The sequence below is a fragment of the Merops nubicus genome, unplaced genomic scaffold (genome assembly GCF_000691845.1).
Source record: "Merops nubicus isolate BGI_N331 unplaced genomic scaffold, ASM69184v1 scaffold13531, whole genome shotgun sequence".
NCBI classification, from domain to species: domain Eukaryota; kingdom Metazoa; phylum Chordata; class Aves; order Coraciiformes; family Meropidae; genus Merops; species Merops nubicus.
The window spans coordinates 13,725-29,097 of record NW_008590343.1 but is presented as its reverse complement, the minus strand read 5'-3'; the positions used below and the strand labels follow the sequence as shown (position 1 = coordinate 29,097).

General features: G+C 41.6%; 1 protein-coding gene across 1 annotated transcript in view; it reads left to right on the top strand.

The window, feature by feature from the left end:
- The window catches only part of LOC103782162 (mineralocorticoid receptor-like), a gene marked incomplete at both ends in the record, with an annotated part of 45,643 nt that overhangs the window by 26,264 nt on the left and 4,006 nt on the right, over positions 1 to 15,373 (top strand). The window contains one exon of the mRNA XM_008949911.1: positions 2,853 to 2,969. Coding sequence (XP_008948159.1) covers positions 2,853 to 2,969 — 117 coding nt within the window. The remainder of the gene's footprint in view (positions 1 to 2,852; positions 2,970 to 15,373) is intronic.

Here is a 15,373-nt window from a genome sequence, read left to right as displayed (position 1 = left end):
GAATTCAATAGCTCCTCTGTCACTTTCTAGCCCACTAGTGGGTGGTTAAAATGGTTTAAAGGAACAACTGGGTTGAGCTAAACATGTGCTACACAAGCCCATCAATAGAGGTCTTGGAAGAGCTGGAGATGTAGCACCACAAAACCATCACCCTCTTTGCAGGACAGTCTCCATCACCTCACTGAAATCCTGAAAAGCCCTGGAGGTCTTGAGAGGGATGCTCCAGTTTCAGATGTGGAGGTTTTTGGGTTGATTCTGAAGTTGGGAGGAGTGAGCGTGGTCATGCTACACCAATGGAAGATACTCATCCATGATGAGTGTCTTTATTTTACTAACCTACTTCCCAAAACTGATTTTATTTGAATTGTACCATATTTGATGGCGTAGAAATCCAAAGCCATATTTTTTAACAGAAATGGTAAACTTCTTAAGTGAAAACTTGCTCATTATGATTTCATAGCTGTACTCTCCATTGAGGGTTTGCCTCAGTGCTGATCCATTCTGGTTTTTAAAGGTGTTCAACTTACTTCCATTAATGTCAGCTCTATGATGACTGTGGTTCTTTAATTCTTTTTAGAAATTAAAATAATGGCAAGAAGAAACAGCTTTTTGGGAAGACTTTTGCTTACTAGAAAAAACTACTTGGAGATTTTGTGTCGTGTGGTAGGATTCAGAGATGTGTGATTAAAACATTGATATCCTAAGTTATGTTTTCTGAAATTATTTGTTCTAGAGTAAATAGACCAGGAAGGACTAATTGCAGGCTACCTAAATAATTTGAAGGGTGACTTCTGGAAGTATTCTCCAGTTGTGGGAGCATTTTTTACAAAGCCACAGTGCTGACAGTGATTGAATCCAATAAACATTTCCACAATCTTTAAGAATGTGGCTGGATTTAATTATCCTGGAGCACCTATTTGAAAGCAGGAGTGAAAAACATTGGCTTAGCAGTTTTGTAGAGCCAACTGCCTTCAGGGTGATCCTGCAGTGGGGTTCCTTTTGCAGGATGAGAACTGATTTGTCATATTAATAGCCTGCACCCGCCTGTGGAAGCCTAAAAATGGTGTTGCAGTACTCAGTGAGGCACAAAGGATGCTGCAGGAGCACTGAGCAATCCCACTTGCAATCCTGGCAGAAAATGACCATTTTTCCCCCTCTTCCCACAAAAAAAGATAGCATCCTGGTATTTATAAGGGCATATAAAGCATCGTTAGGCTGCGTGTAATTATTTTAAACACTTCTGGTTTCTACTTTAATTTTCCTTTCATGCTCTGTGTGATATTTCTCTAGGAGATGTGCTTAAGTCAATACAAAGCAAAGCTGTAAATAGGAAGGAAGTTAACTTTTCTCTTGCATGCCTGTTTTTTTGTATAGATCACATCATAAACATCGTGTGATAATCAGGTTTTCATTCTGGGATGAGCTGAGGATTTTATCTTTTTATTGTTTAGCAGGCCTACTTAAAAACCAGCTGATAGATACATTGTACTGCTTGATTTTATGCCTGACATAACATCTTGAACTCATATTCATGAATTAATTTGCCCAAGTTTTATAGTTTTTCATCTCTGTCGCAGTGCTAGGTAAAGTTCCTCAATAAAAACTTTGATTTTCCCATCTGCTTGTTGTTTAAATACCTAAATCTTTATCTTTGTGACACTTTGGTTACTCCAATAAGTTTGGTTGTCTGTGTGACAGACTCAGTGAAGAGATGCAAGAAACAGCCCAAACTTCAGTGTGTAAGGGGATAACGTTGGGTAAGGCAGGGGGAAGGGATAGAAAATGGCTTAGATGAAGTTTTAAGGCAAATTCCTGAAAGAACCCAAAAAAGAAGCCAGGTCTCCTGTGAAAATATATATATATAAAAGAGAGAGAGAGAATAATAGGATATTTTTACCATGGAAAACATCTTGGCTAACATATTTTATACCTCTTATCCTGCAGCAGCTCTGTCCCCTTACAGAACCTGCATCTTTGCTCTCATGCAGCTGCAATGATCATCTCCTCTGTCTTCTGTCCCATTACACCAACCCCTTGAGGGTCCCTTTATTCTCCCAGATCAAATTCCAGCCCCTTGCTTGGCAAACCCTCTGTGGGGGTGCCCTCATCTGCTGCACTGCATCCCTTTCCTCTACCTGTGTTCCTCCCACGGAGCCCAGAGCCTTTTGAATCTCCAGGTTGTTAAATGCCAGCCTGTTTCCCTGGTTGCCATGTATTTCCCTTCTGCTAAATGTTGTGTGTTAAATACCTGCTGTCTCCTCAGCAGTGCTTCCTTTGGGCTTTGCAGAGCTGCAATAATACGGGTGTGATTTAAGCCTCTTTTGGTAAACCCTTTCAGAAGCATTCTGCTCTGCAGAAGGTCACATGAAATCAGAAATCAAGCACTTGGTGAAGTGATGGGAGAGAGTGGAGAACATTGGGAAATTTAACCTCTACTTTGCAGTTTGGATTGGGATTTTTTTTAGCAGGAGAATGACCTTGGTTTTATATCAAAAATAGTTGTCGGGGTGCTCAGTGTTACACAGCACGTATATAAAGATTTGAAAAAGCTCCAAGGTTTTTTTGGAAGCTCAAACTTTGAGCAAAAAAAAAAAGCTCAGAAAAATTGTTTGGTTTGCTCAAAAAAAAAGAAAAATTCCAGTGCTGCTTAGAAAACAAAAATAATGATATCTCTCTTCTGAGCTCTTTCCCAAATGAAGCAGCAGAGATGCTGGTGACAGGTCTCCAGGATGAATGGGATTGGGAAGGTCTGCCTTCCTAAATTCAAAATGCCTCCAAAACTAGAGAGAAGAACAAATGGGAATGATGCCAATGGGTCCTCTACTAATGCATTTTGGTTTTGGTTCCTTCAGGACAGCACAATTACCTGTGTGCAGGAAGGAATGACTGCATCATTGATAAGATTCGGAGGAAGAACTGCCCAGCCTGTCGGTTACAGAAATGTCTGCAAGCTGGAATGAATTTAGGAGGTAAGCAGAACATTCAAAGTTGGGTCTTTTCATTCGATTAGGTAAAAAACATTGGAAATGTGCAGCCTTTTTATAGCTCTGCCAGCTGCATAATCTCCAAAGTTTAAGGTAGAATTATCCTGAAGTGCTTAATAGCTAATAAACTCTATTGTCATTCTATATCAGCTTTTGGAGGGATGTATTTTATAGCTCAGAGAAGAGAAAAGTGGGTGTTTTATGATGACACTCATTTTAGTGGGATCTCATAGAGCTATAAGTGTTAAAGTTCCATGTATTGCATGCTTCTTTTTTGGTGATGAGCATTTTCTGGAATATTTAAAAACATTTTTACACCGTTATGAGAGCAGACTCACACCTGCTGAATCCTCTCCACAGTTTTGCTGCTTATTTAACATTTCTATTGATTTATTTCTATGCCTCTTTGGATGGGCAGTCGTTTTGATGATGTTAGTCCATCCTTCACATGCCAACAGCAGAAAGGAATCTTCATGCTTATGATAGAACAACATATTTATAGATATAATAAGATAATAAAGTATTTTGAGGACAGTAGGGTTTTTTCTGGGTTTTTTTTTAGTTCTTCAGTTGCAAAGTCTACACAGTTCTGGCTGTGCTTCAGTGGGCATCTTGTTTCAAGTCATCACCTGAACAAATTGTGTTACAAATCACTTTTTCCCCACCACTCTTAGGTTTATGTTGTTGCCTGTACATAGAGCTTTGGATCCTGCTGCAGGTCCCTTCCCCACTGCACAGAGTGACCATTCCCTTAAGAGTGTCTTCACTGTTCCAGAAAATTATAGCAGTCACATCAATTCCTCCAAATCATTATTTATGTTTTTTTTTAATCTCACAATTTGCTTTTTCCCCTCCTGGACCTGTTTTCCTAGTGGCTTAGTTTAGTTCTACAGGCAGATCTAGCTGCCTGTTATATGCAAAATTCTAATACCTGCTGCCTGGTACCTTTTTCTACCTCCTAAACTTTGCTTTCTGTCTTGTTCCCTGGCATAAATACTGAAGCAAGCTGCTTCTTACTTTTTTTTTGGGCAGATTAGCCCTGTTGAGACCTCTTCCAGCCTTTTCCCAAATGGGGAGCACCATGGTAGTAGCTCCTTCTTCCCAAAAAAAGGACATGTTCACACATTCATCTGGAAAAAAAGAAACCGAGGGAGAGGGTAAACTTTGCATGAGGGGGTTGGGTTGGGTTGTGGTTTTTATTTTTACATTGGCTGGAGTGTTGTAAATGAGAACTCCATGGTAGTAGCTCCTTCTTCCCAAAAAAAGGACATGTTCACACATTCATCTGGAAAAAAGAAAGCAAGGGAGAGGGTAAACTTTGCACGAGGGGGTTGGGTTGGGTTGTTTTGGTTTGTTTTATGTTGGCTGGAGTGCTGTAAATGAGGAATGCACAGAAAAAAAATCATCTCTTGCATTGGAGCTTGGTGGTCTGCTGGAAATTGTAATTAGTCATCTGCATTTAATGACCTAGAAGGCCAAGTCTGCCTCTGCAGTGTACAGCTGGGTTTGCAGCTCTGCAGTTTAGCTGTTGGGGTGATTTTCTTCAGGTAGAGACACCAAGGTTGAACTGTCCTTCCTGATTTGATCCCTTTATGCCACATAAAGAAGGGAAAATGGCATAAAAAGGTCCTTCCATTGCCAATCATTCCCCAAATTGGGAATTTCTAGGGGGTTTCTAACACAGTGGAGCTCAGAAAAGAAGGGGGTGGAAATGGCAAGAGGAGATATTAATGCCTATTTGAAAACAGTCATTTTCCTTCATATAAATTTCCCAGGCTTGGCATTAAATCACATTTTTTCATAATTAGCAATGAGCAGACTAAGTATGTTCATATTATTATGAAGAGATATCATATAGTTTTCTGTGGTCAGCCAGGTTTTTTGCCAAGAATTTATTTCCAATAAAAATGAGCTTTTACTTCTGTCTGATTTGGACTTGCAGGAGAAAAAAAAAATGTGCTCAGTAAGGAGCTGGAGGGAAATGAATTTATAAAGGCATTTGAGCTGAAGTCCTCTTTGCAGCATCGTGCCCTGTAGCTGAGTCACACTGCTCAGTGCAGTGCTCTGTGTGCAGGAGAGCTAATTTAAGCTCTCACCTTCCAAAGGGAACAGAAGTAGACACAGAACCAAACCAGATCAGGGATGCCTGGGTGGTTGGTTGATGGGAAACAGGGGCAGATGGCAGCAAAAGGGTCATAAGGGTGTAGCTCAGGGCTGGAATGTGTGCAAGCTGTTGAAGCCATGGGCATTTCTTTCCTACTTGTACATAATTATGATGTAAATAAAACCCCCCAAAAAAACAAACCAACTAAACGGGCTGGAATGTGTGCAAGCTGTTGAAGGCATGGGCATTTCTTTTCTACTTGTACATAATTATAATGTAAATAAAACCCCCCCAAAAAAACGAACCAACTAAACACACACAAAACCCAATACAAAATAAAACCCCACCCCACCCCCAAAGCCTCCAAGCCCTCCAGTTGAGCTCTGTCTCCCATGGGCTGGAGAAGACCTTGACTCTCCTTTGCAACTCTCCCCATCTGCAGGTGGGGGTAGGAGATTTTGGGTTGCCACCCAATTCCTCCCACTTACTGCAGCAGGGAGTTTATGAAGCAAATTCTGTCATTTGGAAGTTTGTGGTTGTCTTCTTCCTCTTCCTGAAGATATCAACCTCTAGAGTGGAAAGCTGGAAATCACCAAGACAGTTTCCATGTTCCTGCAGCACATTTTTGAACACTCTCCAATGGTTTTTCTTTGTGCCTTTTTTTTTGGGGGGGGCAGTTTTGTTGGCTTGGTTTGGTTTTTATTCTTATATTCTTTCTCAAAAAAAAAAATTCATGTGCTTTCTTTTGTTTCTTGTGTCAGTGTTGCAGATTTGTTTTATCTCCTGTTTCCCACCATGCTAACATCTTTTGTTTGCCTAAAAAAGAAGCCCTATTTTGATGTGTGGCAGCACGCCATGCCGTAAGCACCTTTAACAAAATATCTGTAATTCAGGGATACAAAATCCACCTTTTCATGAATGCTCAGCCAGATCAACTTGGCAGTTTTATTGTTTACCTCCTCCTTTTGTTTGTTGAAAAATCGGAGCGTTTTCCAAGCTCTTATCCTCTAATAATCTTTAGAAAATTATTCATCAAGTCAGCAAATAATTTACCTAATTACGTTCTTTTCTCCGTTTTTGTTTTGATTTTATAAGAAGCATCTGCAACCTGTAATTTCCACAAAGCTGAAGTTGCCAAATATCACATTAATTCACCCTCCTTGTTTCTATTTGCACTGCAGACAGACTTTTTTTTAGCAGGACTCCAAAACTTTTTGGGGAGTCGTTTGTTTGTTGGTTTGGGTTGGGGTTGGGGTGTTTTTTTAATTCAAACTCCAGTGCCATATGCTAGCCTTAATTATTGGAAGAGATTCAGAGTGAGCAACTGCACTACGAAGGTATGCTGGCCCATTTTTTGGTTTATGCTCTTTTCAAGATTCTGTAATTAATTTTCAGTTAATTATGGACCAGAATGGCTTCATGAGTTGGGAAGTTTCCTCCGGCATACGCTGCGATCAGATTTGTCAAGTCTCTCACTTCCTCACGAGACATTTCCATTTGCCACCCACCTCGTGCTGCTGTTCCCTACTCCTGCCTGTCCCCAAGGGTGGGGTTGGGGGGTTGTCATGGTGAGACCTCCCCCCCCCAGGTCCCACCCTGCTGCTCAGTGTGGTTTCTCCAGCATCCAGCTTGGCTTTGCATCCACTTCCATATGTCAGACGCTCCCTGCGCCAGATCCTGCGTGTGATTTGTAGTCCTCTCTCTCAGATAGCCTTATTTTTTATACATTAAAATAGTTCAATAATCTGAAAAACAGATTAAATGAGAGAATCAGTAATAAGATACAGTACTTCACCTTTTTTTTTTTTTGCCCAGCTTTCCAATTTCTGTTTAATAACTCAGGCTAGGAGGGATTTAAAGCTGCGCTATGATTTTCAGTTCCAGCAGATGTGGGTTTGTATTATTGTTCCTATCCTTTGGAGAAAAAGAAAGCAACAGGGAGAAAAGGAAGAGAGAAAAATCCCAAGAATATTAGAAAAAGGAAAAATAAGAAAAACTTTAACACAGGAAAAATGTATCCTCTTGGTATTCTTTAAAAATTTCTCCCAACTTTTTACGACGCAAGATTTCATCAATTGAAAAGGAGAAAAAAAAAACCCCAGTGTGCCAGAAACTGAAGCAGTTTTGTAGATGGCTATGGTGAACTTTTATTTTTCATTTAAATTTTTTAACTGCAACCTATTTTGGAACGCCCATTAAGTTTAACTACATTTTTATTTGCATTTATTAGGGAGCATTTTCTTCGGAGGAAATCTAGTCAATTTTTTTTGACTCAGACATTCAGCTGGGTTTGTGTCAGTTCTTCCAAGAGACTTTAGCCAATATATTTATTAAAGCTGTGAAGCAAAACCTCATGGTGTCATTTTTTCTTGCATTGTAGCTGGCCAGCTTAACTGTGGTGCCTACCAGTGTCTACGTTATCATGAGTATTGTTTCAAAGAACATTTGTGTTTTTCTAGATGTGGCAATTTCAGGAAACTTCTGTGTTAGGTAGAAATCCATCAAGGTTGTCTTAAAATCTCTGCTTTTCTCCTAGAGAAGTGATTTACCTACTTTTATTTGCATATGAAATTTATTGAGCCCAAGCAACCCTCAGATGTGTCACTCCTGCTGCTGAGTGCTGTGATTTTGTTAGCTCTCCCAAATCTCCTCCTCAGTGTGCTTGAGGTGCCAGCAGGGAGATTTATGTTGTGGCATGGAGCCTGTGTTGGTGACTCTTGAGAAGAGGACATCCTTCTGCCCCAGTCAAGGTCAGTTGTTCTGAAGGTGCTGTTGTTGCTGCAGCTCCACCTTGCACCTTCTGAATATGTAGTTTTATTTAAAAAAAAAAAAGGGCAGTTGTGCTGTCTCAGATCTTGTAGGAAACAATTGGTTCCATGCTGACTTTTCCTACTCTTGTGTCCACCTTCCTCCATGTTACAACATAACTTTTCATGCCCTGCTTTTGGGGTGAGCCTCCAACTTTTCAGCTTGAAGCCTCCTCAAGAACACTGTAAATAAAAACCAGGACAGTCACTTGCCACTACTAAAACTATTTGGGAATGATGCTTAAAAATGCAGAACGTTGAAGAGGGCTGGTCATGTCAGACTGATCTCTTAGGCATTGATTAAAAAAAAAAAGGCTTGAAAGCATGTCCTTGTGCTTTGCATTTTGCTGATGATTTGGTTCCATGTGTGAAGGCAGCTGAAGAAGACGCACTGCAGCAGTCCCAACGTGCTCAGCTCGCCTCCAGCAACCCTGGACCAAGCTCCCAGCCAGGCTCCCCGCCCTCTTTTCCCCTCTTCTAGTTTTGCTGGTTTCAGCTCTAGCCTTTTGCATTTGCCAGCAGCATTTCTTGCCTCCAGGAAGAGCCTTCCAGGCTGTTGGCAGCTCTGCTGAACTCCAGCCTTCCCTGTTTCTGTTTGCTGGGCTCTGTCGTGCCATTCAGGACCTACACCCGTGGTTGCTGCAGCTTTTCTGGGCTCCTGCTTGGGAGGCTGTGTCCCAGAGTCTGGTGGTGGCCCCGTGCTTGCAGGTTCTGAGGGGTTTGCTCTGATTTCAGCACTCACTGATCAGGCTCAGAGGTTGCTCTGCCCCGCACGGTTCATGTTCTGTATGTGGCATCTCACTTTGGTTCAAAACACAAACTGGAGAGAGGCAGTCACAGCTTTCTGAGAAGAAGGGTTAGGTCCTCCCAGAAGAGGTGCAGGAACATCTCCCACCATTGTGCTGTTGTGGTTTTTGCTTGGGTGCCTTCTTCCAGGCATGAGCTGCCTGCCTTGCTTACAGCACTTCTGTGTCTTGTAGGACAGGTCAAAACTGATTTTCCTGAGGATCCTGAACACTTCAGTGTTTCCAAAATCTCATTACATGCAGCTCTTGGTGATGTTTTGGGGTTTTTTTTTTCCCCAAATCACCAAATTATCCTGCTTGCTTCCACAGTGCTCCAAATCCATATCCTTTTTACTCTTCCCACTGTAAATGGTCCCTGGATGTCTGCGACTCCTCTTCCTCTTTCCAGAGCTGCTAGTGGCCACCAAAGCACCTCTGAAACCTCCCTCTGTGATCTCTGGTGCTGCATTTCCAGTACTCACTTCCCCATCACTGTCAGAGCAGGAGGAACTTGTCCTTTTAGCTTCTGCTGAACCATTGCTTCAGAGAATTTCTACCTGATTAGGAGGGTGTCAAGATGGAACTTGCCATGCCCAACACAGCCTTGCCCAAAATATGGTGGGCTCACTGTGCTGACTAGTGGTTTTTCTCTTTTAAACCCACTTTAGTAGCCTGCAAGGATGCTCTGGGCCAGCTTGGAAGAGTCTGGAGTAGAGCAATGAGAGTGATTAAGTCTTTAAAGCTTGACTAGTGGTGACAGATGGGAGTTGTTGGTTTTGTGTAGTCCCAAACAGGGAAGGTTGAAGAGAGGAGCAACAAGTGTTCTTTAGGAACAAGCATTTTAGGATTAATGACTGTCCAAGGGTTTTTGCAGACTCTGGTTACTATGAGGTGGGTGGAGTTAACCTCAATCACTTGTGCATGCATTAAAAAAAAAAAGTGAAAGTGTCATTTCCAAGTGCAAGAAGATTTTTTTTTAGGTTTTGACATCACTGATCTTCCTTGAGGGAGCTCTCCTGTGTTTCTGCCCTCTGAGTGACAGGACGTTGTGAAGAAGTGATGATGCTGAGGCTCTGCAAGGCACATGCCCTTTCTTCTGGCATGGTGTCACTTTTTTGGTTGTCTGCTGCTTTGGCACTTCACAGGTTTTAAATTGACTCTGGAGCTGTGGTTTACTCCAGTAATGTCACAGGGAAAATTTATTCACTCCCAGATTGTGCCTTAGCCTGTGAATCTGTTGTGCTTTCCCCTTGTCCTCTGGTATGTACTTTGCTTCAGAATTACCTTGGTGGCTTATATATTGTTCTGAATCTTGTTCCCTGCTCTTTTCCCCACCAATTCCCAAACTGAGACACTCTCATGGCTCAGCTCATACACATGGGTAGTACTGCAGAGATGCATTTTCCCTGGGAAGGCATCACAGGGTGTTTCACTCCTCTGCAGGGTGATATGTTCAAGCAGGAGATTAAGATGGTGATTTTTTTTCCTTTATTAATAACTAATCATGAGCTGGATGGTGAAAAATATGGCTGAGATGGCTGCAGAAGGTAGAGCCAGCTTGTGTTTCACAGACAGCATTGCTGCTCTGGGAAGGGGGGGAGATGATCTCCAGAAGATGAGGGACAGACCAGCAGCATTGAATGCCTTAGCAATAAGGTTATTGGAGAGAAAGCTGAGTTGATGAAAACTGGGATATAGAAATCATAAAGGTGAGGGAAATTAAGTTTCTCTTTGTTTTTTGGTTAATTGGGGGAAAATGCAAGTGGAGAAGTTGATGCTTTATGGTGTTGCCAGATGGCAGAGGGGAGAGCAGCACCTACCAAGGGGAGTTCTAGTAGTTGAGCACAAGGGATAAAAAGAAACAAGCAGCATTTACAGCATGGCACTCGTTTTAGGATGGAGTGGAAGTGTGAGCACTCAAGATACACAGGATGAGAAGTGCTGCAGGAGAGTTTGCTGAAAATCTCTGGAACGTTTTGACGAGTCTCCGGTGTAAATACAAAGAGGCAGTTTCCCATGGTGGAAATATCTGCAGGACTTTGTGGGGAGCAAGCGAGATGGGCTGGTGTTAAGATGAGGATGAAGGGCACGTAGATGATGGAACAGACTTAGCACTGGGTAGCAACCCAAATAGAAGGAAGAGAGAAGACTTGGCCCTGGAACGGCTGCAGAAGGTTGGACGGGAACGGGTGTCTGGGGAGGAAGGTTGTCACTTGGCACCAGGCAGGAACCAGTGATCATAGCCAAGAGCACTCAGTCTGGTACAGTGGAAGATTTCAAAAGCTGTTCTCCAAAGTTTCCTTAACTTTGTTTTTAACCAAATTATTACCAGCATTCACAGGTCAAGCTGGTGGCACTTCACTGCTGCAGGTGTCTTAGGGTTGAAGGTGGCAAATGCTGGGATTTTGGAGGGCTGACTCTTCATTTGGTCTTATCTATTTGATGACTAGTCAAAACTACTGAGGCGTTTAGTAGACAACACTTAGCTCAAAAATCATCCAAAAAAACATTTGAAGAATGAATAAATAATCAGTAAAATCCGAGTTTTGGGTGCCTCTGAAAAGGACTGATTAAGATTGCCTTTCATCAACATCATCATTTTCTTTTGTAAGCTTTTTTTAAAGTTTGGTTTATTGGAGGATTTAAATATTTAGTAAATACATTTCTTTTGAAATTAATGAAGAAGTAGAAGAGGGAGTTTTACATACTAAATGGTAGCTGTGAGACTGCATTAAGTCAGTTTGGGATTTTGTGTGCAATATATGTGGGGGAAATTTTCATACTTCAGCCATTTCTCATTAAAAAGCTTTATCAAAAACAGCTTGATTTTGATTTTAACAGGAAACCACTAATTGGCATTTGGTAAAAGTTGTTCCCACACAGGGAGGAGTATCCCTATGAAACTGTTATTTTTCAATTAATTATCACTTTGAGGATTGCTGAGAAACAAGCAAATGTGTTAGACATTTTCCCTGACAACCTAAATACTCCTGTAAAATGCACTTTGGAACTCAGCTTTCTTTTTGTCACTTTTGTCCCCTTTCTCTTCACAAATGAGTAGCCTGAAGCTCATCATGGCTAAAAAAAGGGATTAACTTCCCTCTGTCTCTTCCCCAGACCCTCCCCAGTGCCTTCCCTCCTTGATTGTTGTGGACATCCCTCTCCCACTCATCAGCTAGGAGCTTCCATCATTGAGTCAGACCTCCAAGGATGCAAGATTTGATCTGGGCTTTAACCTTAGGTTTCACCACTCCATATCTTTAGCCATAAGTAGAATCAGAAGGAAAGGTGGAATTCTCATTAAAATACAGCAAGATTTCTCATTAGGTGAGTGTGTAATTACCTGAAAGAGCATTTTCCCAAAGTAGGTGTGAGTGGTTTGCTGTCCCACTGAAGGGCAACTGAAGTAGGGTTGTGTTGAGGATTCCTGATGGATACACCTCTTGTCTTTTCTGGAAGATCTCCAAGGTGAAAGTCTCTGCTGTGTTCCTTGGTAACCTACTCCACATCTTCAGACCTTTGCATTTAGAAAGGTTTCCTTAATGTCTAAACTGAATCTTCCTTCCTGAAGTTTCCTATCGTGCCTGAGGAAAGGTGTGTCCAGATCAGAGAGCACCCAAGGAAGAACAAGGGTGGTAAGCATAGAAAAAAAACATAAATCTGTAAGGAAGAGTTGAAGAAACTCCATTTATATTAGTGGAGAAAAGAAACATATTAAGAAGGCCATGAGACCAATCTTTCAATACAAAGAGTGATGTAAAAGCAGGGACAGGAATGATAACTTGTTCTTTATGGTGACTGGGGGAATGATGAAGAGAAATCAACTTTACTGCAGAAAAAATGATGCCATGTTGGAGATGATGGAGGAAAACTGGGTGGTCACATGTTGGAGGAAGAGGGATATTGCAGAATTCCCTTTATTGGAGATTAACATACTGGGATGGGCAAAGTGTAGTTGATCCTGCTCAAAGCAAGAGGATAAAACTGCTTCTCATGTGTTGGTTCTGTGCTTTACAGTGCTGTGCTGGAGCAGCATTACACTGAATTGTGTGTTAGAGTCTGTTCCCAACAAAACCAAACCCTGTGGTGTATGGAAGCAAAGTCATAAGCAGGAAATATTTACCTAGATACAGTCAGTTTTATTAGTAGTTGAAAAAGAAGAAGAATAAAGAACCAGCATATGTTTAAATGGCTACAATGAGAATAAGGTAATATTGTGTGGATTAAAATGTGAGTTAGAAGGTCTTTCTTTCTTTCATCTGTCCTGTACCTTCATTTTTGGTATACTGAGTGAACCCAGAACAAGAATAACACTGATGGATGTGCCTGGATCTTTGCAGGGTCTGACCAAAGGCACATAAAACGTGACATACCCCTAGATCAGCCCCTGCACATTTAATCCTCGTCTTTAAGATGTTCAATCCTGTCCAATTAGAGTGTTGCTAATTAATTAGTAAGCGGTGGCGAATGATGTTGGCAATGCCAGACTCTGTCATGGTTTCAGTGCTGCCTAGCATTGCATTCTGCTGAGTACAATGCCTGGCTTTGAGCTTATTGTCCAGTAAAAGCTTGCTTCTGCTGGTGGAGGAGGAGAAATTAGGGAATTGTCACTGCTTTGTTAATTAAACTACACTGATTCCTCAGACTCATGGCAAATGACACCATTTTCCATCACTTCTTAGCTCCTCTGGTGGACAGCTGTCAGAAGCAGCTCTCTTTGTGGATTTAGATGAACTCCTTGGTCTCCTCAGCATATCCCACTGCAGAATCCCCCCTGAAAGGGCACTGGCTTTGCCAAAGCAAAGTGGTTTTGGGAGTGTCTTACATGACAGAGTGATCTTGTGCTCTCCTTTTAAGTCCATGGAGCTTCAGTAGTTGCTTTTCATTTTCTCTCCAGTCTAAACCAGTGACTCATCCACTTCTCTGTGTCTCCCAGATTTGAACTGGTGGGACAACTTTTGAGGTCACTTCTAGACATTCTTCACCTACTACAGCTTAGCTTCCAAAAGTGGGTGGTTGGCTTCTAGAAGCGTCAAGATCCTGCCTTGGTGGTTCCATCCTTTGTTTCCTTCAGAATAAAGGGTGCACGACTGAAGGCACTTGGTAGAGCAGATGGGATGATCTTGTTTCCATTGCTGCTTTTCACTTTATTCCAGACATTTGTGTGTGTGTGTATATGTAAAGTGATTATTATTGTCTAGAAATTTCTCAGCAGAATCTCGTCCCCATTGTGCTAGACATTGAAGTGAAAAAAAGTCTGCACCAAGATAGCTCAGAATTTTCATATATGTCAAGACACAACAGATTTGGGGGGAAGGGAGACACTATTTGTGGTAGCAGTAAAATAGCTAATGAGAACAGATGTCAGCTCACTGAAGGAAGTGAGGCAAAGACACAAGGCAAACACGATGAGAAGATTCAGAGGAGGGAGAAGTGGCATTTTGATGGAGCATTTATCTGTGCAAAGGTGGAAGGAAATGATTGGGGAAATCTACCAAGAGGCATCTTTTCTTAAAAAAAAACCAAATCTGGTTCCAGGGTGGTGTTGTTGCAAGTTCTGTAGTTCACTCTGTATAGCACTGTGGATAACTTTCTAAACTTCACATTTCACTCTCAAGCACTGGATGCCAGTGTGAATTTTAGATTGTTCCTTTGCTCAATTTGAACACTGATACAGTTCTGCAAACGAGATCTTACTCTGTTATAAAACTGCTGAATGAAATCATAGTATTTATGGGTTCTTTTATCTGCTGTTGATAGCATGTTGTTCTTTGGTGGTTTTGGATCCCTTTTTTTTTTAACAATAATGCTGATAATTATTTGATTTTGAGCCTATGGCAAAAAATAGTTATCAGAGTGGCTGTGTGGAGTCCATAACTTAATTTTCTTATATTCCCTGGGAAAAGGGGGAGTATAGATACCCAATTACTAAGTTTACTATGATACTTTTTAAGACCAAGCCTCCATGTTTCAGCTTTGTGGCAGGACTCTTAGAGATGAAGGAACCAGTTGTCCAAGTCTGAACTCACCCCAGTCTTCTGCCAATGGCTGTTTTCAAATGATGGAGTCCTGTCCTTTATGTCCCTTTTCACATGCTTCACCTTATTTTCCATCATTTTTCTCACAATATTCAATACCTTTTAATTAGTTATTCAAGAAAAGCCACGTGGATATTAGAAGTGTGGCTCCAGCTCTGGTGATGTAAAAATACAAGGATTATAGTGTGGTGTCCTGGCTGCAGTGATGCTGAAGAGAAGGGGCAAGAAGTCCTACCCTTAGAGATGATTTGCACTCACTGGCCATGCAGCCACGTGGATAAAATCTTCTCCTAACCCCAAACAGGCTTTCAGATTTCACCTTTACCCTGTGAAATGCCCCATGCTTGCCTCATCTCCTGGTTTCCTTGGAGAACCTGTGGCTCTTTGGATGTCTCCACATGTCAGTGCTGATGAGCGTGGCTCTAACCCACCAATTCAGAGGTGGCTTCATCAGTTGGTGTTGTAGCTAGAAAGCAAATGGGGAAAAAAAAACCAGCTTCAGAAGAGTGACTTGGAGTACATACAGCTCAGAGTTTGTGTTTCATCTTTCGTTGTTGGTTTCTGTAGGAGTTACCAAACCAGTTGAGCTACAGCACTGGCATGAAGCCAAATGAAAAATACAGTTTTCTTCACTGTAAACATGACTGTCAAGCAG